At 43.3% G+C, this 24971-nt stretch overlaps 1 protein-coding gene across 3 annotated transcripts in view; it reads left to right on the forward strand.

Annotated features, from left to right (window-relative positions):
• MAD1L1 (mitotic arrest deficient 1 like 1) overlaps nucleotides 1–24971 on the forward strand; it is a 349791-nt gene that overhangs the window by 163506 nt on the left and 161314 nt on the right. For all 3 annotated transcript variants that reach the window (XM_077186910.1, XM_077186911.1, XM_077186912.1), the window contains 2 exons: nucleotides 6557–6613; nucleotides 23654–23742. In XM_077186910.1, coding sequence (XP_077043025.1) covers nucleotides 6557–6613; nucleotides 23654–23742 — 146 coding nt within the window. The remainder of the gene's footprint in view (nucleotides 1–6556; nucleotides 6614–23653; nucleotides 23743–24971) is intronic.

Consider the following 24971-nt stretch of genomic DNA (forward strand, 5'->3'; position numbering starts at 1 on the left):
TTTGAAGTAAACAGGGAAATGCCTGCATGAACTGCTGAAAGCTGAATCCCACGGGTGAGATTCCAGATTGAACACTAATGAAAATTTAATTTCAGTTCTCACAGTATTTTAATATGCAGGATCACAATATGCAAATAAAGTGAAGTCTGACTGCAAGTGGCTGATGAGTTACTTCTGCTCAGTCTCTGCCACCCCCAGAAGTAATCTGTCTGTGGCTTTGGTGAAATCAAAGTTTTCCTTCTGTTTTCCCCACAAGCCAGAGCCTCATTCTTTGCTGAGAGGTAATTAGTGACTGCAAAGTTCTCTTCAAATTGTTCTCATCCTATTCCTGTGTTGTTCTATGTAACTCATCAGCATGGTGCTTGTGTTCCTACATTGGATTGAATTCTAATTGTTGCAGTCAGTGCTTTCCTTATCAGAACTGTCCTGGGAGTGCTGCCATGTTTTCAAGTTTCCTTCTGTATTTCAGCTGCAGCTTCAATGCACTTTATTTGCTTTGTGTCTCCTGAATCTGATAGAAAAAAGGTGATACTGTGCTTTTTTTTCCTTCTCTTCCCTCTTCCCCAGCTATGGCACCAGATAAGATGTGCTGGCTTGGGCACTGTAGAGGTCACACCACACTTTAGCCACACACTCAAGCTTGAGCCAAGAGGCTTCATCTTGTGTCTTCTGTTGTGAGTGATCAGAGAAATAAGTGCCTGTGAAATTACCCAGGGAATGGGGAGCAGCCAGCACAAGGAAACTGAAGTGAATTGGCATGTTGGAACATACAAGATTCCCTATTTCTGTGATCGGCAGCAGATATATCCTTGTAAATTTAAATTGTGTGTTAGCTTTCTCAAAGAGGAGAAGCAAGAATTTATCTTAGAAGTTAATTAATTTGAAATAGCTGGTAATTAACATTATACCTAAATTTGCCAATTATCACACTTGACTTGGATTTGCATACAACTGTTGCATATAAAATACTTCTAAGGGTATCTTGGGCTTCAGTGAGCTGTAAAAATGCCAATTTTTTGCAGCTGTGTTCCAACTCTTCCAGGGAAAGCCTCTTCCTCCTCCCCTTCCCTGCAGAGGTGCTGCCCTTCCAACAAGTGGCCTTCCTTTTGGGGACTCTCATTGGGATTTCTAGCTCTGAAATCACAATCCCAGAATAGGCAGCTGTGTATGTTCTCAGGTATTTCCCCCTGACGAGAAAGTATAAAAATTGCTCTTTCTAATTTGAGGTAGTGAATGTGCAGCTTGTTTCTCTCCCTTGTAGAGTACCAACGTTGTACTAATGTGACTGTTATGATAATCGTGTTTTTTGATGAAAGCATAAGACTAAAATGATATTTCCCAATGCAGGTTGTTTTGATTTATTCCCTGTATGCAGCACGCCTAATTTTGCTTCCCAAACTCTTTGAAGCAAGCTTTTATTTTATGGTGCTGGCTGTTGCCACTGCTGTGCTGTACCTGTGAGCTATTTAATGTGCCACATCGAGGAGTAAATTAATGCAGGTCCACAAAGAGAACACTTCGATTTGCTAATTGCTCGTAGAGCAGAGGGTATTGTTTTGTGTAGAGAAAGACTGTTCATTAGAGACTGAGTAGTTAATTTTTCCCTACAAATGGGGCTCACTTTTGAGCTGCCTGCCCATCATTCAGGGCAGCCAGCTCAGCATCAGCCTCCAGAGGGGAGTGGGGGGCTCTGGATGCAGTCAGTTGAACAACTGCATTGTCCCCACCAGATTGCTTCAGTTTCATTCATTAAACCCTCCCTGACCAGCCTCCTCCAGTGCTGTCAGTGCAGGCTGACTTCTGGAAGGTACAGAAGAGAAATTATTGATTCAGGGAAGCAAGTTAAGCAATTCAGAAATGTCTCCTTGGAGCTGAGTTGGTTCCTCTCCTTGGAAACCTGCTCCTCTTTCAGCCCAAGCTGCAGATTCCCAGTGAGGCTGGAGCACAGGTTCTTCTCTTGCTGCCACTCTCTTTTGAGGATGACAATCCACTGACAGTAGATTAGACTATGTTGTCATGTAAGATGAATATTTTGAATTGACAAACCTTTTTTTGAAAGCTTAAAGTAATTGACTGAGTACTCGAGAGGATTTTTTTTCCCTGCTTCGCAACTTGATTTTCCATTACCTGGTTGTGCTGCCTTCAGTGGGTGAATTGCAGTGTATTTTTATATCTGACTCCTAATATTTGTTTGCATATCAGGTTTCTTAATGCTTGAGCTCAGTGATCTATGGGAATTTAACATGTGTCTTAAGTAAAGAGAATTTCCTTGGAGCTCTGAGTTAACTTTTATGCATAGCCTGAAAATTCAACACAGAAGTCTATCCCATGGAGAGATTGCTGAGGTACCAAAGTGGATACGATCAATTGAAAAGACCCTAACACAGAGCTGAGCTACTCAGAGCATCATGGAGTGGTTTGGGTTGGAAAAATCATCTTTCTGTGGGCAGGGATACCTTCTTGGATGAGGTTGCTCAGAGATCCATCCAACCTGGCCTTGGGCACTTCCAGGGCTGGGACAGCCACGGCTTCTCCGGGCCCCCTGTGCCAGGCCTTGCCCACCCTCACAGGGAGGATTGTTTACTAAGGTCTCACCTAAGCCTACTCTTCTCCAGGCTGAAGCCATTCCCCCTTTGTAGGAGCATCGAGGGGTGGGACAGTCAGGATGGATGGAGAGCAGAGATCTCTGAAGGCAGATCTCTGCAATAAACTTGTGGTTTATTGCAAAGAGCCTGGGTGCAGGGCCTTGCTGGGAGCTGCCAGCCTCAGCTCAGAGCAGGCCTGAGAGAGGGAGAGAGAGGGAAAGAGAGAGAGGGCAAGAGCGTGGTAAAGAGGATGAGAGAGCGATGTTCCTCTTACAGTACAATAAATCTTCTCCTCTGTTGAATATTCTAATTCTCACTAACCAATCTAGTACAAGATACAAATCCTATTGCATTTCCATACAGCCTGTAAGACTCATTACATTGCCATACTGTGTTACATTTTAAACCCTAAAAACTCCTCTTTGGGCCCCTTCTGCCAAGCTGGCAGGGTCTGCTCTGACCCATGGACCTGTCTGCAAGCAGAGGGTGTTGTTTTATCAAAGGAAGATTACCTTCAGCCAGCCATACCATTATTTTCCAGTTGTTCAGTAACTAAGGTGTCTCAAAGCTTGCTTTCATTTCAATCTCGCTTATAGTTTCCATATTCTCAAACTCTTTTGCCAGGCAATCATATTTTTAAGGCTTTCCTGTTTCATCTTTCCCAGCACCCCTTGTCCTGTCACTACCTGGGTGGCTTTTCCCAGAGCAGAGCTCTGAGGTGGGACTGGCAAAGAGCTCCAGCATCTGCTGGGCCCCCTGAATGGCCCACATCCACCCCTCTTGCTTTCCTTGTCTGCATGTGGCCAGGGATGGCTGCACCCAGGAACCAACAGTTCATTCCTGACAAGATACATTCCAAGAAACAACATAACTGGGTTTTTTTTCAGATCTTTCCTGGCAAATGCCTGGGGAGAGGGAGCAGGGGCTGAGCAGGTGCCAGGCTCCACTCCAGGGCCCTCTGCAGCTCCTGGCAGCTCCTCCCCAGCACTCTGATTAAGTGAGATGTGGGGCTAAGTTCACAGCCTAATTTCTCCTTCATAATTAAAAATGCGTGCATCTGTCATGCTGCTGGTGATTAGTTTGTATTTTCTTGTGGCCTAGAAGGAATATGGCAGTGAATCACTTGGCCAGCAGCTGTCCTCCAACAGCTGAGGGAGGTTCAATATTTGATTTAAGCTAATAAAAAGTCTGGGATAGGGCTGATGTTTACAAACTGGACGTGATAAAGCATCCAGATCAGCTGCATCACAGCCTGGCAAGTGCAGGCATTGGGGACCCTGCTGAAAATTTAGGCTTTGTCTGGAGCTTCCCCAGCTGTCTGAATAGGGGGACAGGGAGTGGGAGGGTCCCTGCTCTGGACTCTGAGTGCATCCCACAGCATCAGCCAACTGGGGAAGCCTCCTGGTTTCCAGCTTTGTCGTTGTAACAGCTCTCACTGCATTAAATGTGTCCCTTTTGCTCTTCTGTGAGAGTTGCAGTCAAACCATGATGTTTAAAAATCTTTTAATCTTCATAAATCATTTCTTCCAGCAGTCTGGTAAGTTTAGTAGCTGCTCTCTGAATTCCCACTAGTTACTGACTCTTTCCCTTTGAGATGAGCTGCCTAGAAATGAATGCAATGAAGAAAACCTACTTTGTGATTTAGTTCTTATCTGATTGCTTCTCCAAATCATATTGATCTGCTGTTGTTGTGATGCTGGCTTGGACTTGCTGTCCAGGGTTCTGTGTCTCTGTTGGCATAGCACCTTGAAATGGTTTTTTCCCCAAGCCATATTATATCCAAGATAAATTATGGCATATTTCCCACTTGTATTTTCAATTTTCCCCATCCCTTTATATAATTTCTCTCTTGCCTAAAAGGTTTTTCCAGCCTTTTCCTGAAGTAAAATGCGTTGGAGTCTTTGCTATCCTTTTCTTCTGACTTTTATGGAGGTATTATGCTTTAAAATGCTCCTATACCCATCCAGTTAAACAGGCTCCTAGGGTACTGTGGCCTTGGTGTTATAGATAAAAATATTTACACTGTGAGGGTGACCAAAGCTTGGCACAGTGTGATGGGTTGATCCAGGGGATTGAGCTTTGAGGGGATTCCCACTCTTCCAGGGTGGGTTACTCTGTGATTCCAGAGGGGTCTGTGTGAACAGGAGGCTGAACAGAGACTTGATCCTCAAATTCAGGACTGGCAGCTACTGTTAGAAAAGACATGATTTTAATGTCATTTTAAATTAAGTAATTCTTACAGGTGGTTTAGAATAGGCTAGTGGTTCCCATCTAAAGGTCATCTTCATACAGAGAAAGCTAATAAATATACAGAACAGTTGGAGTAGTTTGTAATCAAAAATATTCAGTCAGTCTTGTGGTGTTTTGCAGAGTTTATGCCATCATCTCTCCTAAATAACCTCTCTAAGGTCTTGTTTTCTAATTCCTCCCCAAGCAACTCCTGGCTCCAGCCTGCTCCCTTGTACCTGCTTCAGCAGCAGTAGGGAAAAGTCTTTCCCAGGTGTCTGCAAATTTACAGTTCCCTGATGTTTCCACATCAAGCCTGGTGATCATTTCATTTGCTCTCTTCCCTTGCCTGTCCAGGCACCCCAGTTTGGGTTGGGGCTGGCATCTCCTGCAGTGTTTAATGAGTGTGTTTCATTCCCCTGTGCCAGGTCCCAGGCTTGTGTTAAAACCCTTTTCATCCTGTTTCAGTGTCTCTCCCTCAAATAATGTCACATCATCCCCAGCCCTGCACAGCAAGAGGCTGAAACTTTTTCAGTTTCTGCTGAGCTCTGGGGCCAGGGAAATTTGGAACTGTTTGCTTGTTTGTTGGCAAACTGGAACTTCTGCTGTGCTGAACCCTTAGACTGTATTTTTTAAATTTAATTATTTGCTTGCATTTCAGTGCAGTTAGCCTCCAAAGCTGAATGTTTTGCTTTTCATTGTAATAAACTGCTTGCTGTTTGTCTCTGGTTTGGATGTGGCACTCAAAAGGCTCATTTCATATGTGGTGGGAAGTTGAGAGACTCCAGAGGATTTTAATGAATATTTGCTTGAAATGACATGAATCAGTTTGTAGGAAAGTTGTTTTTACTTCTTTTATTTGTTTACATTGGTTTTTTGCTAGGCAGAGAAAGGCTGATTGCAGCCTAGCAGAGTGTTAGAAAATCAAGGATGTGGGAAGTAATAGCATTCACATATTATGTGTGGCTTCTCTTAACTGTCTCCTAAATACCCATTTGGTTTAAAATCCTTTTTCATAAACAAAACTCTGTAAAAGATCCTTTTCTGAGTCAAGTTCCTGTTTCCCCTTAGATTATGCCAGGACAACCAAAGGTATTTCTACTCTGGTTTGAGATTCTTTACATTTCAAATTTCCCTTTTAAAAAGTAGAAATGCTGCATTGAGATCATTTCTCATGGAAATTCAAGAGGTTTATGTTAAAGAGCAGATTTTCTTGATGTTTTCCCACAGCATTTTGGAAGGCTGTGGGAAAAAACCTAACCCTGGACCCCAGAAATTCACAGAACATTTTCTATGAAGTTAGCTTGAAACACACACTCCTCTCAGGAGCTGTGGAGCTAAACCTCCTCTTCTTCAAAGTTAAACTGGGCAAAACTGGGTGGGTTTTAGACCACTCTTTCTGCAGCTTCACAGCAATGGAGTGGAGGCACAGTTCTAGCTTGGACCATGGGATTGAAATTTGGGCTGGCTCATCTTGTGGCATCTCTGTAATAAACCTGGTTTTTCTTGTGCACGTAGACTTCAGGCTCTTTGGGATAGGACTGGCTCATGGCATGGGATGCTGATAGGACAGAACAAGATCAAATACTTATAATTCCTTCTCAATCCCATGAAAATCCTGGTGCCATATGTGATGTTTTTTGGGGGGGGAGTGGGTCAGGGAGGGGGTCTTATTAAACTTCCAAAATTACATCCTAGACTTAATTTCCTTTTGTTTTTTCTCCCTGTTTTTTTTTGTCTTGAAGGCTCAGCTGTCTCAGGTTCTGGAAGAAGTGGGAAACCACAAGCAAAGAGCAGAGATAGTAAGTGGTCAATTTTTTCTTTTTCCCCTGGTTGTTTTACAGAGCAGCAATATGCAAAGTTCAGTTCATTTAAACAGTGGATCAGTTCCAAATATTCAGAAACGAACAGCAAATAAACATTGCAAAAATTGTGTTGCTGCTGCCAGTCTTGGCACTCCCTGTCTCCATGCTCACCTGGAAAAAGTGTTGGATGAGATTTAGTGGTCTGTCTTCCTTTTTCTGGCAATTCCTTTTCTCCTCAGCAGTTCTAGATCAGAAGCAAGCATTTAATTTCATACTGAATTAACTCCTTTCTTTGGGGGCCTTTGATTCAGTCTCAAGTGTTCAAAGAACAGGCAGATGAGATACAAGAGAATTACCACAAACTATTTTTTTATAATATCTGTTAATTTTCTGCTGGGTTTGTCTATTTTATTGGCACTTCCCTCAAGGACCAAAAACAATGAAAGGACACAAAACCAGGTAGCAGGGAGGTTTATATTCAGTTTCATGACTTGAATATGATTTTTTATGCTCAGGAATAAACAAGGTGTCAGTGTTAAGCTATTTGTGAACTGATATTTTTGCTAATGGATGAACTGTGGGATTCCTGCAACTTTTCCTAGTCACAAGGAAAACCTGAGCAGTATCCAAGATGCAGAGACTCATTCTGTAGATGTGATTAATTTTATTACTAATATAAAAACAAGCCCGCAGCACTGGCTAGTAAGTAGGTGCTAAACAGACATTGTTCTAAAATCCAAATCATAAACTAGAGTGCCAACACAGGTCTTTTTAGACTTGTGCTGAGCTCTGGTAGGGCACTGAAGGGCAGGATGAGGTGCCCCTACTGTGCTATTAATGGGTTGCCATACGTCTCTTAGAATCCTTTTTTAAATTTGGGCCTCTTGCTGTTTCAACATCAGATTTTCCATCGTGAGAGCGTTAATTGATTCCGGTTCTGGGGTGGTCTCACAATGTGGGCAAACATTTTTGTATGCCCAGCTGCTTTCTGTGGTGACACAGGCCACAGCTGATATTTCCAAAGAAAACTGAATTAATCCTATTTACCAGCTGATCTCATTATGTGCTGCCTTGTAACAGTTTCAAATTCTATACAATCAATTTGGTGTTGTGCTCACTGGATGTATCAGAGGAAAAACTTGCTGTTACGTTTTAAATTGTTCTGATGTTATGGAGTTGGGTTTTTTTAACATTTAAAAGTTTTTCTTTTGGGCTCATTAAGCCTGCTTTTTGACTTGTTTGCCTTCAAAAATTTCTTGTGTTAAGTGGGCTAGCGGAAGGCTGGAGAAGCTGGAACTTCCAGTGTTAAAGCATTAATTGGTGTTGTGCACCATCCATCAGAGGATGAAGCTGCAGTCAGTGTTCAGTGCCTATTCCCAAGGGTTTCTCAGTGGAAAACTGCTGCTCTTGTGATCTTCCAGCAACTCTTACATCAGCCTCCCATGAACAGGCTGTTTTCTGGGGTGCTTTAACCATGGATTGCAGATTGTGAGGTGTGGGCTTTATTCAGCAGCTTGAATTTATTCTGTAAATACAAGAGAATTGATTCATGCAGAAGAGATCTTTTTTTCCCCCATATTTTCTCTTTTTGAGGGAAAACCTGACAGTATAGCTCCTTTCCACTGGTGGTAGATGGTTCTTCTGCACCCCCAGTCAAAAGCTCCCTGGTAGGAAGAGTTGTTGTCACTTTGTGTCTTCTGCAGTGGTGATGGTGACTGAGGTCTGTCCCCATAGCTGCCTGACACAGGCTCCTGTGGATGTGCCACCAGCCCCACTCTCCTCCTGCCATCCACCAAAATGCTCTTTATGTGGCTTTTTCCCCCCTCTCCAGATCAGTGTCTCACCTGCCTGGCCTGATTTTTGACTCCTTTAAATTTGACGCTTCAGCAAAATTATTTGTCTGGTTTGGGTGGCTGGTCTCTCACCTTCCTTTTCATCCCTTTCACCTGTGAGCCTCCAGCCCCACTTTGGTGCTGAGCTGGGAATGCTGAAGGGCTTGTCCTGCTCTGGGTGCTGGCACATGTGGATATTGCTTTTCATCAGCTCTTCTGCAAACAGCTCTGAGTGAAATGGGACAAACCCCTCTCAGGTGCAGGTGTTTGGGACAATCACCTTCTGGGACAAACCTCTGTGCAGGGGACACCTCTGCTGCCACCCCAAAGAGCTCTGATGGCTCTGCCACCCTCTCTGGGGCACAGAGCTGGGTCTGGCCCCAGGGCACTGGCTGATATCACCTCACTGAGAGAACCAAGCACTTCTTTCTATCAGTGGGGGCATCTCTGGTGCCCTGGTCAATGATTTACATTGCAATTTTTTACATAGCAATATTTAAAAGTACAATACTCGTGGGATAAGTCTGATGGGATCATGGCCTCAATACAACAGTATCTGCACATTCAGGGCCTCTCCTCTGAGGACAAGCTCAGGGGAATTGTGTCCCCAGGGACAATGGCACAGGAAGGGTGGTGTGTGTGTGATAAGGAACCTGTGCCAGGCCAGGTCCTGCTAGAGGAAAATGGGATGCCAGTGAAATGGAGGGGCTGTTCTCACTGCTCCAGTGCAGGGATTCTTTGCTTGTCAACTGAAAGTGAGCGTGCTACTGAAGGAACAACAAAAAAGGAAATTTAAATGTCTTCAGTTAATTGCAGTTGACAAGACAAAGGCAGTTTGACTTTACAGTATTAATTAGCAAACCCATACTAATTAGCTTGTATAAGCACAATTCATGCCTCTTTCCCTAAATGCAATTAATATTGCAACTGAAGACTGGGCTGTGCCTCTGTATCATTAACATACTTTGCCCTAATTAGACAAGGCCAGTAGTGGCTGGAGAAATGAGTTTGTGATTACAACCATAAAAAACCCTCTAATATTTTATATCCTTCAGGGAACTTGAACCTAGAATTTATTTTTTGATTTAAGAAAAATTACCCTTATCATTGTGCTATGTAATTAACAATGAAACTTTGATTTTCCTCTCCCTCTAACCCTTCACTTATTTATTTTTGGGGTTTTTTTCTCACAGTTTAAGCTTGTTCATACTGTAAGGGAACAGTGTATGGCCATAAGACACATAAGAGTCACCACTCTTAGTAGGACTCAGGTCACTGAGCTGAGAGATCCATGGGGTTTTTCTGTCTTTTATTTGCTGAATGTTTGTTGTTTCCATTTTTTTTTTTTTGTATCAATGTGCACTTTTCTGACAATTTGATCAGCACTGGAGGTTTTCTTTATTGGGGCTGATGCTACAGTGTTTTTATTTGCAGGATGTCAGCTCCCTGATCTGTGGTCCTAGGATCTTATTTCACATGGTGTGTTAGTTTAGTGCTCTACTGGCCTAAAGCTGAGGGAGAGCTTCACTCACACCAAAATATTATTTGTGGAAAATGCCTTCTTGTTTGTTATATTATTTTTCTTTCCCTCCCTGAGGGAAGGGAAACAGAAGACGTGTTTGTTTTTGTAATTTTCGTTTTCCTTTTTCATATCCCTTTATAGACACGAGGAGATTGTTTGGCTCAAGCTTGGCATCCAAGCAACAGCTCTGCTCTGTGATCTTACTCTTTCTTCCAGTCTGGTTGTGTAGCAGGGGGCATTCATGTCAAGATTTTTTGTTCTCCATCATTAATCCCTGAGGGAAGTTGGCTTGGTATTAAAAAAGCATCACCTGTATTTTCATTACCCTGAGGTGCTTTGGGCATCTTTTGGCTTTCATCTTCAAAAGACAGCTTGGCCCGTGTGGGCTCTGAAATCTATAGACTGCTCTTTGGAACAAATTAAATTTCACCCTCCAGCAGATTAAAAAGGATGGATATAAGAATCAGAGGAATTGCTTAGCAGGGTGGGAGGTAAAGAAGATTTGAAGTCCAAGAATGCAGCCATCACCAAATGAATGGCATAAATTGAGTGTCCTTACAGAGGGAATAAAGACACCTTCAAATTAATATAATCAACGCCCCTTGCCTTGAGGAAAAGTGTTGGTTAACCCTTTGCAGAGAAGGGGAGACCTTTACTTAAGAGCAGCAGGTCAGCAATAGTTAAAGAGCCAATCATGTGTTCAGTCTGATGAAATCATAATGTTTAGGATTAACTTAAATGTCAGTGACTGCCTACACTGATGGTTATCAGGAGTAGAAATGGAGACAGAAAGGAGAGGACATGAAGAAAATAAACTCAGACAACACTGAGCTTGATGTAGTTGGGAACTAACTGTTAACTGGAAGGCAATATGGAAAAGTTATTACTATGTTTTTAATTTACAGGTAACACCAATGATAATAGGAAAAAATATGAACTTTAGTATAGGAATACCTGCCCTGGATTAATGGCCAATAGAGCTAATTTAATTCTTGTTTAAGAGTTACTGAACAGAAAGCAAGAAATACAACAGACTGAGAACAAGAACAAAAGTGGTGTTCATTAGTGGAAATGTAAATTCTCTGTATTTTCTGTAACAGGAAGGCAATTAAATGTGGGATTAGAGGGCTGAACCACAGTAGTGATAAATAAAAATGAAGCTTTGCTGGAACATCTTTAGAACCAACAGGTTGGGAGGGGCAGGAGACAACTGACTGGTGCAGGAAGTCTCCATCTATCAAAAGTGTATTACATAATTTCCGAATTGATTTAGCAGGTGACAGCAAATCTCCTTCCCATGTGACAGATTTCATCCTAACACTTTATGTGAGGCCAGCAAAGCCAAGACAGATGAGCAGTGTGGCACTCAGCTGAGCAGCAGGGTGAATAGTTTTAGTGAGGCAATCTTAGAGAAATATCCACTTCTCAAATCAGATTGAAAAGCATGAACCTGGTTATAAAAAGACAGCAAAAGAAGCTAATCCAGAATGAAATGATGTAGTAACAGAAGACTGGAAGAGGACTTTTAGATCATAAAGTCCAGTCCTTCAGTAACTGAGGCAAATTCAGTATATATCTCAGTCCATAAATTTATCAAGCTTGTCTTGAAACTGCTTTGGTTGTTTGCACCATTACTGTCATGGGAAGACTGCTCTGATAGCTGAAATCTTCCCAGTTCCAAGTGAAAATATATGTGCAGTTAATATCCATTTTTTTCTTGTGCTAATATTCTCCTTAAACCACAGTGACTGTTCTTCCTCCCTCATATTTATGCTGTGACATATTTATAGAGAACAATTGTTCTCTCCCAGCCTTTCATTTGTCTAGGTTAAACAAATCAAGCTCTTGCAGCCTTCTCCTAAAACAGGCTCTTCAGTTTCCTCATGAATCTTGCAGCTTGCTTTAAATCTCTTCCTCTTTCCATCTCTCCTTTGAAGATGAGTTATCAGAGTGGTCACATCATTCCAGGTGATGTTCCTGCAGTAGCTTTTGCAAAAGTGTCTTCTACAGGATCATGGAGTAGAGGCAGGAGCCTCTTCCAGTCCTGTGGTGGAAGAGCTGAGCTGTATCCAGGTAATCTCCATTTCCAGTGCCCCCCAGTGCTGATGTTCCTCCTGATGAGATCAGTTCATCTGCCCCACTCTGTCCTCCTCTCGAGTTTCTGGCTGAGGAAAGCTCAATTTGTAGGAGCTGTTTTGGGACTTGCACTCTGACATTTCAATTCTGTGCTGTTTCTTCTGTTTTCATGTAGTTTCCTCTTTCTGATCAGTTTATGCTCCTCTGTGGTAAAGCCTCTGTGCTCTCAGTAATTGTGTTTGTGCGTTTGTATTTTTAGACCAAAGGCCTTCATTGAATTTTGTTTGTTTTGGATGTGTCTGAGACATCTTTTTCTCTATCAGGTAGTTTTAGTTTTACTTCAGCAAAGCCATTTGTTGCTTGTTTACTTCACAGTGTTTATATCATTCTTCACTTTATCGTGTGATCCTGTAAATTCTGAATTATGAGTTCTTAGAAGAGGGGGATGATTGTGCAGGAATCATTGATGCCCTATTTTGAGTCTTCCCCCTGTTTTTACTGTGGAGTTTTGGTTCTGAAGGTGGAGTGAAGCCTAGAATAGAGGGATGGGAGTGCACTTGTCCTTTCCCTGGCAGAGAGTTCTCAGTGCCTGTTGTAAACAACTACATTAAAACTGGTCCCTGCTATTCCCCACGGGGTAGGAATATAGTGAGCTCTGAGCTACACAGACAAGGTTATTTTTTTTTCTCCCTCTCTTAGCCTGGGGAATGATGAACAGCCTCAGTTGGTGTGTTGCACCTGCTGTGTTCCCTCTTGGAAAATTCATGTTCAGCACACAGAGTGTGGCACCATCAGAAACATCTGTGGCAGGTGACTGTGGGCAAAGCAGGGAGTGTGGAGGCATCCTTGAGATCCTGGTGGATGAGAGCTGCCAAACTGCTGTAAGCTGGAGAGGTGATCAGCATTACACCTCTGCACGTTTCTATCCCAATGCTCTTTTAATTAGGTGAGAAGGAGAGACTTAGTGAGTCAATTCTCCTGTTTTATCTCTGTTTTAAAAATCCAGCCGGGCACATGGGATCAAATAGCACATTCCCTTCAAATTAAAAAGAAATAAACGGTCTGTTTAAAAGTCCCATTACACAAATGAACCTGCTGTTGGATCCATTAAGGTGGAAGTTTTATGGGACACAGCAGCAGTGTTTGGTTTCAGCAGGATTGTTTTCATTTGCTCTCTCAATGTGATAAGAGCTGACACGGGGTTAGCACTGTCAGGAGGGGGAAGTGTGGCTGCCTGAAGTGAAGAGCAGGTGCTGCCAGACTGGGGGTAAATGATCTGACCCAGACCTGAAGAGCAATTCCAGCTCAGATGGGACTCATGGACATTGCCCTAATTCCCAGCCCATCATTTGGGGTGGCCTCCATGCCACAGGTGTACCCCTAAAACCTGAGCTGTACTGACAGGCATGATGATAACAGGGACTGGAGAGGGAGAAGTGGGGAGGTTTTTTTCTCCTCAGTTGTTGAGCAGAGGAGAAAAGTGGGAAAAGTGAGAAAAGTGAGTAGTTGTCCTGTTTAGAAGGTGCTGCAGCTGGAGTGGTCCTTGCCAGTGTCACTGTTGTCACTAAAATCTGAGTTACACTGAGTTCCTTGGTTAAATGAGAACAGGACAGGGATACTGTCAGAGCCTTCATTATACTAGGCACAGCCTGGAGATGTAAAAGGGTATTTAATGGACATGCAAGAATTGTGCTTTTCCAGGCTTCATTCATCTCTACAGAACCTGAATGAAGTTTATGGGCTGCCTCAGACTGACTTGGTTCAATTTAGCTGAGCTAAAATTTCCTGGAGAATGCAGGGGCTCTACATTATGTTCAGCACTTTGAGAAAACCAGGTGAGAGGTCCAGGAGACCTCTAGGATTCTATAATTTCTGCTCCTTTTTTCTGCCTTCCTAAAATGCAGAAGGAACATGAAATGCCAGTGCATGTCCAGAGAGGGAAAGGAAGACCTGGGGCTGTTGAACAATTGTGTTAGAGCAGGACAAAATAATAACAGATTTACAGCTTCCTTGTAACAAGGTTGGAGACCAGTTTCCTCCTGCTTTCACAGCTCTGGGAAGCTGTGCCTGCATCAGAAGAAGACCATCCTGAGAGATGCAAGAGATCCAATTCTGTAAGCACAGCTTGTTCTGAACATGCAGGGGGAACGTGAAGCTCTGCAGCTCTGGGATCTGGGGGGGCCATGGAGGGCATGTTCAGAGGATGTGCCTGCAGATCAAAGGTTGCTGGATACTTCTCTTCTTGCCTGGGGCTGGCTTTGTGTATACAAAAAGGGAGACAAAGGCTTAAAAAAAAGTTCAAGTTTCAAGACTTAGTCCTTACACTGACAGCCTAATCAGCTTGTTACATCATTTGTTTTCAATCTTTTTGTGTGTGTGTCCTTAGAAGAGCTTGTTCCCAGTGTTTCTTGCCTTTGGCTGATGGTTGCTGGGGGTAGGTAGTGACTGTGGCAGGCTGGGGTCTGTCAGGGCAGCAGAGTCCTCCAGCAGGAGCTGTAAAACCCAATTTATCCATGGAGACGAGGAGATCATAGAGCAGAATTTTTCCTGTGACCTCTTGGTAAATAATGAATGGCAGAGCCCTACCTCTTTGGAATTGCTTAATTGAGGCTGACAACTCTTTGTTGTATTACAGGATCTGGCTTGTCAGGAGAATTTTAACTTATTTATGAATATTTCATTAACCTCTAAAGACTGGCTGTATAAAATCTAGCTCCTGCCAGGCCCTGTCCTGTTAATGCTGTGTTCAGTGCTAATGTCATCACTGCACATCCTGTACACCTTTCCTCTGAGCTGGGCCTCAGAGTTTATTGTTGGTGGCAGCAAGAACATGTTCACCAAAGGTTAAAATGCCAGGTTTGTGCTTTGGCACAAGACTTGAACATATGGTATTTGAGAGGGAATTGCTGTTTGCCTTTCATTCTGTGACTGCTGCTGGCAACTGGAGGTTCCTGCAGGCATCATCCCAGAGGCTGAAATGGGCAGAGCAGTCTTGGCAGGGCCCTGTGACCTTTGGGTTTTGGCACCAGGAGAGAGATTGCTCACTTTTTATACATTAAAAGCCCAGTGCTTTTTGTCACAGGCTAATCTCAGGATGGGTCATTTAGCTAGAAAATATTCAACCTGCTCTATCTAATTAACCTGTTCTTTGGGCAGGGTTTGGGGAGCTGGGCTTCTGCAGCTTCCTTTAAAGCAGCTGGGAGGCCCTGTCAGGGGAGCTGCTGCTTTCACATGGCTGGGCCCTTGCCCCATCCTCACATTTCCCAGCTCTGGGAGTTCAGAGAGCAGCTTTAGCAGGCAGCTCTGCTGGCCCCTGCCAAGATGTGCCAGCAAACAGTGCTCCCAGCTGTAGTGAACTGCAAAATTGGTCTGGAGCTGCAGCAGGAGAGAGAGAGCTGTTCCTAAAAGCCCAGGCTGTGTGTTGTTCCATGTGAGCAAGGGAAAGAAGATTAAGTTCAAGCATTCAGTGAAGGCTCCTTTGCTCTCTTTACTTTATTAAGCAGGATTGATTCCACTGTGTTTATGTTAGAAAACAAAGAAACAAAAATGGATGTTGGATTCCTCTTTCCCCTTTGATCTTCCTAGGTGCTTGGTAACTGCATAGATTCTTTTCTGACTGTTTATTATGTGATGATTTTTCAACTAGAAAACTGATGGAGGGAGTGAGAGGTGGGATTACAAGCTCCTGTTTGATGAGAATTCTTGACTGAATGCTCAGGAAACTCCTCGAGGCTATATTTTTAGGAAACAAACTGTATTCAAGCTCTGTACGGAGGAGGTATGACATCTTTGCAGATTTATTTGTTGCTTTGCCTGTAAATTATAGCTGCTAGAAGTCTTGATTCTAGCAAAACATGCCTATTCCTGCATGAAAGAAGTGATCTGTGTGATGCTCTTCTCAAGAGCAGACAACTGCATTGTGCCAGCACCACAGCCACGCTGGGCAGGGATGTGGCACATCCAGTCTGGCACCTTGACAGGTTCCCTAAACAGGCTCTTATTCTGTGTTTTGCTGTTCTAACCAGGAGTAATGGGTAGGAGGTGTCAGCCAGTTAAGGCTAATTACTCCAGAGTTGCCTTCTCTCGGTGGACACCAGCTGTTTTGTTCTCCCTGGCTGGGAGGAGCTTTCGGTAGTAATTAAAGGAAACAGTCATCTACACGCCTGGTGGAAGTGGTGGAGCAAGGCTGATAACAGCAGAGAGCTCTGAGCTGAATGAACATGGAAATTAGGTGATCCTTCTTCAGAATGAGCTGTTAAAGCAAAGAGAGGGTTTTGGATGTGGAGCTGTCAAAGGTGTTTTGCTGTCAAGCAGTGGCAGTGAGGTCTCAGCAGTGCCTGCAAGCGTGGGCAGGACAGGCTGAGAGGAAGAGATTCCTTGTCTGCTCCTTTCTTGGAGTGAGGGCTGAAATGTGTAATTATACTTGAATAAACTCATGGGTTTAAATTAATATCTTCAGTTCCCCTGCTCTGTGTGTCTCTTGTACAAGATGTTTGCTCTTCTTCCCCATGAACTTTCCAGGTTTGTTAATTTTGAGCTCTGAACCAGCTTCCATGCATCTGAAATAGGAATAGTGCTTATTTCCAAAGTCACATCCTGCACCCATCCCAGATTACTAAATAGAAATAAATACAGCACCCAGGAAGGTGGGTGGGTGGGAATGGTGGGCACCTGGTGGTGTTGGGATGTGAGAAGACGCTCGAGAGGGGCAGGAGTCACAGAGCAAAGGTGTGTTGTAGGTGTTTAAGGAAGAACTTGTTGGATGGGCTGTGCAGGGGGAATTTGGGGCTTTGGGGGTGTGATGTGATGGTGATTCCTTCTTCACATGCTTGCAGCTGGGCAGGCAGCTCAGGTTTGGGCATTTTGGGACTCATGTGGCATTGGCCTTATTTTGCAGAACAGTTTCCTGCCATACCCTGTCCTGCTGTGATTAGGTATGGAAACCACAGAGTGGCTGGTTAAAATGGGCTGTCTGTGCATTTGTCCTCTTGTTCCTTTGCAGCAGGGCTGAGTTCAGCTTGCTGAGCCTGTCTGGAGTTTCCCCAAGTTGTGCTGGTGCCACACAATGTGGAGGGGAGGTGTTGGAAGGCAAGTTGCAGGCTGCCTGAGCATTGGGAATCAGAGGGGAGAGAGGTGAATGCTCGTTAAGGCTCCCTTGGGGTAGATGAATTAGTTAATGACTATGCTGTGCTTTGAAAATGCAAATGCTGTGTCAGAGCTAAGTCTGATTATAATAATCAATCTTCCTTTGGAGAGGGTGCTGGGTATGAGGAAGGGGGAGAGTGATGAGACTGGGACTGAATTTTTAGATCTCAAATCTGCATTTCTCTGCTGTTCTTAAGGAGCTCAATGTTGCCTGAGAGGTCAGCAGAGCTGAGGAGGGGCAAAAGGTGGGTTTGGGGAGCAATCATCCTGGCAAGCACCAGTGGGCCTTGGCAGGCTGGAGTTAATTTTGTCCCTTATGATTGCCCTGGCTGGAAAGGGAGAGGTTGTCATCTGCTCCTGTGTGTGAGCCACCCCTGCTAATGGGAAAGACAGAAACTGCCTCATAAGCAGGGTCCTCCAGGGAGGGGGACAGGGGAGGGTGGCTGCTGCAGACGTCCAGCCCTGACAGCTCCTTCTCCCCTGGCACTCCATTTGTTTGTAGCAAGCCTTCCCAGTAATTACACCTCTTAATTTAGGAGAGCGAGTGGGAGAAAGGAATATAAATTTGTGTATTAACTTTAGAGATTGGAAATAGGGCAAGTGAACCTTCTCTCTGGGAGATTATATTTGGAAATGAAATAGAATGACATTTGGTATAAACTTGAAAAATTGCTCTCTTTTTACTGCAACAGGAGGAGAAAAGCCAGAGTCCAGACTGTATTGGAGAGAAGCAGAAGTCAGCATATGTCCATTTCCCAGTGTGTGTGTATCAACAATAATATATATGCATGAGTACATTTTTAGGAAAATGTTTGCTGAGAGGTTGCTCCTAGCCCTGACTTCTCAGTGATAAAAGCACAGCAAGTTTGTTACAGATGGTGGAGCCCCTCGAGACTGGTGACTGTGATCCAGCCAGCCTTCATCTTCCAAGAGGAAAAAAAATACATATTTTTTTCTTCAGCCAACTGGGAGATGGGTAGTTCCAAACCACTTTTTGTTGAATATCTGATTTTCTTTGTCTTTATTGCTTTTGTTTCACTATGGCATCAAGGTTTAATTTTCCCAAGAAAATGTACCAACTAATCCTGGGCTGCTTAGCCTGTTTCTAAATGGCAGGCAATATTTTGTTTTACAAGTACTGCCCTATTTTTTGAAGAAGAGTAAAGTTCACTAGGAAATTTGGTGAGGCTTAGTTCTCCCTCTGTGTTCTTCTCTGCAGATGTTTTGGGGGAACAGCCCTTCAGAATGCCAGTGGGATGGGCATATGGAAGAGGTGGTGGTGCTTTTGCTGAGCAGAATGATCTCTGAAGTGCTCAGCATGGTGGCTTACTTTGCTGTGGTATTGCTGGACATCCAAAGTAAACTCACTGAGGTTTCATGTACATTGGATTTTTGATGCCAGATTTATAAGCTTGTAGACAACACCTTGTGGGAAGAGGCAGAGAAGCTCCTTAGTTTCTGCTACATCCAGTGGAGAGAAGCACAAATGGCACCACTGTCATGTCAAGGTGCTGCTCTGCCTGTTTTCAGACCCCAGAGCATGGGTCACACCCGGGGTCCCCTTTCTCTGTTCTTCTCTATTTTAGCATACACTCTTCCTTTCCAAGTCTGCTTGGTGTTCATACATTTTAAATATTTATGTACTGAAATAGCTCCTTGAATTGTGTTGAGACTTGTAGTCCAACACAACCTCTCAATTCACCTTTCCACGCTGGCTCTGTGCAATTCAGTTCCCATTTATCTCTGCTGTTCAAAATCAGCTCTTTTGCTGAGGAAGGCCTTTCAAAGGATGTTGCATCAGCCCATTGTTAAATAAACCTTTAGACATTTATAATGGATTCAGCATTTCCTGCTTTTTACAGTTCCAAAAATGCTGAATGACGTGCAGACACACTTCATCAGGATAAGATTGCTGTATCAGCCCCTCACTAAAATGCACTCATTATTCAAATAATAACTGTATGTCTCCAGCATGTGTTCTGTGAAATGTGTGTACATGATGTGGGCGAGTAAACCAGCCCCCATTTTTTTTTTTTCAACATGCAAATCCTACTTTGGCAGTGAGTTGAAATACTTTAGATTTTGAGTCCTTTACTACCCAAAATGAGTCACCTGAAGAGAGATTTGATCATTGTTTTGGGCAGCGTGTTTAAAACTTTCAGAAGTTTGTAAATATGGTTTTCAGGGCTGACTGATCTGACCTGTGATAAGCCTCACTCTGAAGATGGGGTGTGGGCAGCAGTGGTCAGTGGGAGGCTCTGGGAAAGCTTTTCTCCATTAATGCTGAAACCTGATGGAGTTGAATGTGAGGAACAATGGGTCCATGGCATTGCAGAGACTCAGGGTGCTTGCTTGGAGGGGACAAAATGGGTCAGAAATGACAAATGCCAGAAATATACCAAGAAAATCAACTCTCTAAAGTTCTGTTTCTTCTAGCTGTCAGGAGATCAATTTATAATTTTGTTTTTTTCTGTAATCTCATATGTCTTTAAAGAATTGCTACAGAAGAGAGAAGCAGTGAGGAACATATTTCTTACCCTGCTGTGGGTGTTTGCTATGTCATTAACACTTGGAGGAGAACCACCTTCTTGGAATCTTGTCCAGGCAGGTTTAAAAGTAAGGCTGAAAGAAGAATGATATTTCATATCATTAAATACTAGATGAAAATGCATCTGCATTCTTCCTTCCTCTCTTTCTCCTTTAGTAAATAATGATGGCAGTACTTATTTTGGAAAAATTATTTGCACTTCATCTTTTGGGGCACTTGCATATTTTTGACAATGGGCATTCTAAAATCAGTCTATATCCTGTATGTGTCCTGATCACTTTTTATGGAGAGTAATAAAGCTGTGCTGGAATTCATGCTTAAGAATTGAAAGAGATAAAATAGTTCAGGATAAATGGGATTACTGTAGGTTGAGAACAAGGGGCACCAGTACATTTTGAGAGCAACACATCCTCAAAATACTAAGTACCTGTTCATGTGTTTTATTCATCCATGGGCTTTGATACTACTCATTATTCTGCCTTATCATAAAAACCTTAGGTAGCTTTAAAAACTATTAAAATAACAAGTTGCTAATGTGTTCTGTAGGGTGGGACTATCACTGGGGATCTGATCCTGGGTGATACATTCCCTGAAGCTCCTGCAGATGAGGTAGGTCCTTAGGTCCCTCTTGTGCAGCTTTCAGGACAAGAAGCACAATGCTGTATTTTCACAACAATGTTCCCTGTCTGCTCTCAATGCCAGTTAAAAGATCAAGGCTGACCTGGGTCGTTTGGTATGGAATGGGGGAATACAGCAGTGAGCTGTAATTTGAGCAGCCCTTTTCCCCTCTCTGCTTGGTAATGACTTCTACTAGTTTAATGTATTCAAAGCAATAAAAGTTTAACTCAGCCAGTCACATAAAATTATTGATAAAAATTGGAAGAGTTTAGCTAGGAATAGTGAGTTGGTTCAAAAAGCATAAAATGCCTGCTGAAAGTGGCATCTGGTGAACAAGAGACCAGGGCTGGAAATCAATTTAGGAAAAGGGATGTGATGGGAATTGGGCAGAGAAAGCAGCAGGAGGGTTTGGCTCTTCTTTTCCTTGTGTTTTCTTGAGTCTGTTCTTTGGCACAGGTACTGAGGACCAGTGGACAGGAAGGGACAAACTGGTGGTGAATTATTTCATGCTCATCAGCCATTCCAGAGCTATCCTGAGGCTGTGTCAAAGGGAATGATCTTGGAAAGCTCCTCACCTCTTGGGCTTTTTCAACAGATTCCTTATTTTTAGTCATTCTCTTAATTCTTGTTTGGTCTTGCTGCTTGCACTCTATTGCCTTCAGAAAAGCAGAATTGAGTACCAGGAGTAATCCACTCCATCTCATCTCAATTAACTGTTTTTGTCCTGGAAAATACATTAATAACATAATAAATAGCATTTTTAATATCTGATATATTAATGTCTTTGGTGAGATTGGCAGTAAGGGATGTTTTCCTAATGACTGCTAGGGATGAAACCTGGAAACAACACGTTTTGAATGAGGTGTTTAACACCTTAATTGTTTTACTTTCTTATTTCATCAACAATTAGTGAGCTTTGAGTGGCAGTAATTTCCTGTGGCACAAAATTGTGTCTTGGCCTGAACTTTAAACTCTCCAGTAGTTTTAGTCCTAGTTTTGGGAAGCAGGTGTGTGTCAACATCTCACTCCTCGAGCCAGTTTCATCTGTAGTGAAATCACTGTGCCCTCCTGTCTCTTCTCACCTCAGGCACATCAGGTTTTCAGTCCAGGGAGTCTTGGTGCTTGCAAATTGTGAAGACATAAAAATGAGATGAAATGCCCTTACAGCCCATGTGCCCTTTCCTCCTCATTCTCCTTCAGCAGCTCATTCTTAGAAACCCAGCAGCATCTCATCCTGAGCATACCTGGCACTGATTTTGTGTATCGAGTGAGGTGCTTCTCACAAGCTCACTTGTGTTCACTCTCCCATCTCCTTTTCCTGTCACACACTCTGTTTTTTCTGTGCAGCCACAAGAGCCCCCAGATCCCAAGAGCAGATTGCTCACCCAGCTGTGGGGAATGTCCCCCTTGTCCCCCAAGAAGGTGGCTGTGATTTGTCTGGGTGAGCAGGTGCCACGTGGGCTTGAGGCTCATGAGCCCTCTTAGCCAGTGATAAACAACTCACCTGCCCTTCCATCCTCAAGTGCTGCCCTCACTCAGCAGAGAAAGCATCCTCAAACTCCTGACAGCAAACACATCCAGGCTTCAGCAGACATGGGAAACAGGAGGCATAATGAGTGTTTTCCTGCTAGAAGTAGGTTGGAATTGAAGCCTACTCCTCATCCCAGTACCTTTTGTTCACATTCCTGGAATTATCTGGTGTGCTTGCTTTATCCCCAGCCATCTGTGATGGGCTGAGCTGGGAGAGATAAGCTCAGTAATCAGAAAATTGAGGGAAGCATTTCTGGCTGTGATAATCTTATCAGGCAGCTAATATGCATTAACATTTGTACAGCCTGATGATGCAGGTGGGCCTTTGCTTATTTTTTATTCCTAGATGTTTCTTGACAGGCAGGGGGAGAATGCAGGGCTTTTTGGGGTGTCAGGGGGAATTAGGTCAAACCATTTTTTGGTGCTTTCTTCTGCTCTGTTCCTGTGGTGTCAGAAGGGGGTGGGAGCATAATCCAACCATCTATTATCTGCCCTCTCCTGCCAACAGCACTGCCATGCTCTGCCTGTCTTTTCTGTTAAGTATGGAAGGGCAAAGAGGCAGCATGTCAGAACTTCAGTTCTGTCTAAGCAATATGACTGTCCGTGACAAAATGCTCCTTTTTCTTGTAAAATTGGAGAGTTTCTGCAAAAAGCTTGCAGAAGTTTGCCCTTGCAATGGGATTTTGCTCTACAAGTCTAATCTATGCTGTTGCAGGGAATGGTATATTAATGGATTATTTCCCTGATGCTGAGCACTGAACTCTCTGTGGTCATAAGTTTTGCATTTATAATTAAGGCTGGATTGCTTATTTTTTTCCTCCTGGGTGAAAAAATATAATTTCCATCAACAGATTTATTAGGGGAATTAGTCAACAGGTGGTGAAAAGACAGATGACAAAAGGAAGTCCAGAATCTCAAGGATGAGTATGTGAAGAAGGTCTGAGCTGGGAGTAGGTGTTGGAGCAGAAGTTTGAGTATCCTCTAGGTAGTTTGTCTCTGCTTACACTTCATAATAAATCATTTTCTGAGGGGTTTAGAAACAGGTAGCATATGGAGTTTATCAATCTGTGCATTGTCATGAACTCTGAATTAGGCATCCAGACTGCTACAAGTCAGGGAGCCTGGGAATTGTAGAGTCTGGGTAAGAAGTTCTCATGTCTGCAGAGTTTTGAAATACTTTCTTGTGAGTTCTTACCCAAACAAAGCCAGAGGCAGAAAATATTCTTAATTGTTTGTTTGTTCAGCCAGAGCTACCTGAGTAGCTAGAGCTAGAAGTGTATATTGGAAAGTGCTGGAAATATTCCCCAGTCTTTTGGATTCAATGTATCTGTGTCTCAGAGCTGTTGTGGACAAGACAGTGTAATCCTGTGGTTCATTTCTTCTGGGAGGGGAACTGAGTGAGGTTGAACTATCAATCCTGAACCTCAGGTCCCAGCAAGCTCCTAATGCCACACAGAGTCTTCTGCCTCCCATTATCCATGGGGGAAAATAGGGGAAATAGCTGAAAGAGAAACAGAAGCTTTGCTAGTAACATTCAACTTTCTGTGCCTCATCTGTTGTGGAGAAAATGTCAGGAAAGGCAAAAGGAATTGCAAAGGGAAGGAGAGTTCTGAGAGGTTTTGACATCCAACACGAGAGAAGTTGTGCTTCACATCTGTATCATGAGAAGTCTGCCCTGTGCAGAACCTCATGATTTCCTGCTCCCTTTGCTGTTTGTGTGTGCCCTTAGCAGTGCTGCAGGAACTAATGCCTTTTGTCTCCTGCAGCTGGAGGTGGAGATGAAGGTCCTGAAGTCTCAGCAGTGCACGGCTGAGCAGAGCACTGCCATCACCAAGGAGGAGGTGGACACGCTCAGGTAGGCAGAGCAAGGGGAAGGCCGAGCAGGTTCCACTCTTTTTGGTGGAACTAATGAGAAGGGAAATGCCTGGGGCAGTTCCACTGCCTGCTATGGTTTTTGTCATCACCTGGTGGAGCAGCAGGTACAGGAACTCACCATGCTTTAGTGCATGAGTTTTATGTGTATAGACTGCCTGTGTCCGTGGGCTGCCTGCTGTTCAGGCAATGGGATGATGATCAGAACATATTTTCCTTGTATTCCTGAAGTACGATGTTCTTTTTCTGAGCACAAGTTTTATTTTCTCACCAGCTTTTATGGATGTGAGAACCCCATGAAGCATTAGCAGAAACACTCAGCCCATGATCTGTCCTGCATTTAGATACTTTATAAGCTTTGCTATCTTTTGGGAGGCTTCAGGCTCTTTTCTTCTGATGTTTGGGGTCTTTTGCTGTCAGTTAATTCATAGGCCTGGCTCCTGCATCACTGTTCCCCCTCTTGACTGATTTCCTGTGGAAATAGCATTGCTGTTTGTTTGTTATTTTGACCAAATCTCGACTGTAAATACAGGATCTGTTGGCATGTGTGTGAAGAGGTTTAGAATCCAGCTTTTGTGCTGCTGATGCATGTGTAGCACTGGAGATAAAAGAGGGATGTTTCCCCTTGTGCATTGCTGGAGATGGCAGAGGGGTACCTGTTGTGATTCAGTGAAAGAGAAGTTACAAAACAGCATTTCAGCAGAGGATACATGGGCATTTACAAAAGCTACAGTGAAGCTAAACAACCTTTCCATGTATTTATTAAAGCTTTTATAGCTTTCATTGCAAAGCAGGTGACGCAATAAATACTGAACACAAAAAAGTTCATCTGTTTCTGAATGTTTAATAAAGTTCCTTTTATTTAAGTTGAGCAAATCAGGTCCTCACAGACTGAGTATTTTATTCTCAGCTGATGTAAGACTTTGGCTGGACTTTCACTTCTTAATTCTTTTATATTTTCAGCTCCATCACAATAAAGTGTGACTGCCTCATAGGACTGAAAGCAAGGTTTTGCAGCAAGCAGAATTTGTAGAAAGCAGAAATTACTGGCCTGTATGTTATAGCTTTGCTCTTGTGCTTTGCCTCTGGAGCTTGTTTTATGGCTTTGAAAGCCCAGTTCCATAGCAGGAGGGAGGTGCTTGAAAATAACACATGTTCAGCTAAGCTATTCCAATACATTTTAGGGTTGTACACCTCATCTTGGGGACTTGC

Source organism: Agelaius phoeniceus, chromosome 16 (genome assembly GCF_051311805.1).
Source record: "Agelaius phoeniceus isolate bAgePho1 chromosome 16, bAgePho1.hap1, whole genome shotgun sequence".
Taxonomy (NCBI): Eukaryota; Metazoa; Chordata; class Aves; order Passeriformes; family Icteridae; genus Agelaius; species Agelaius phoeniceus.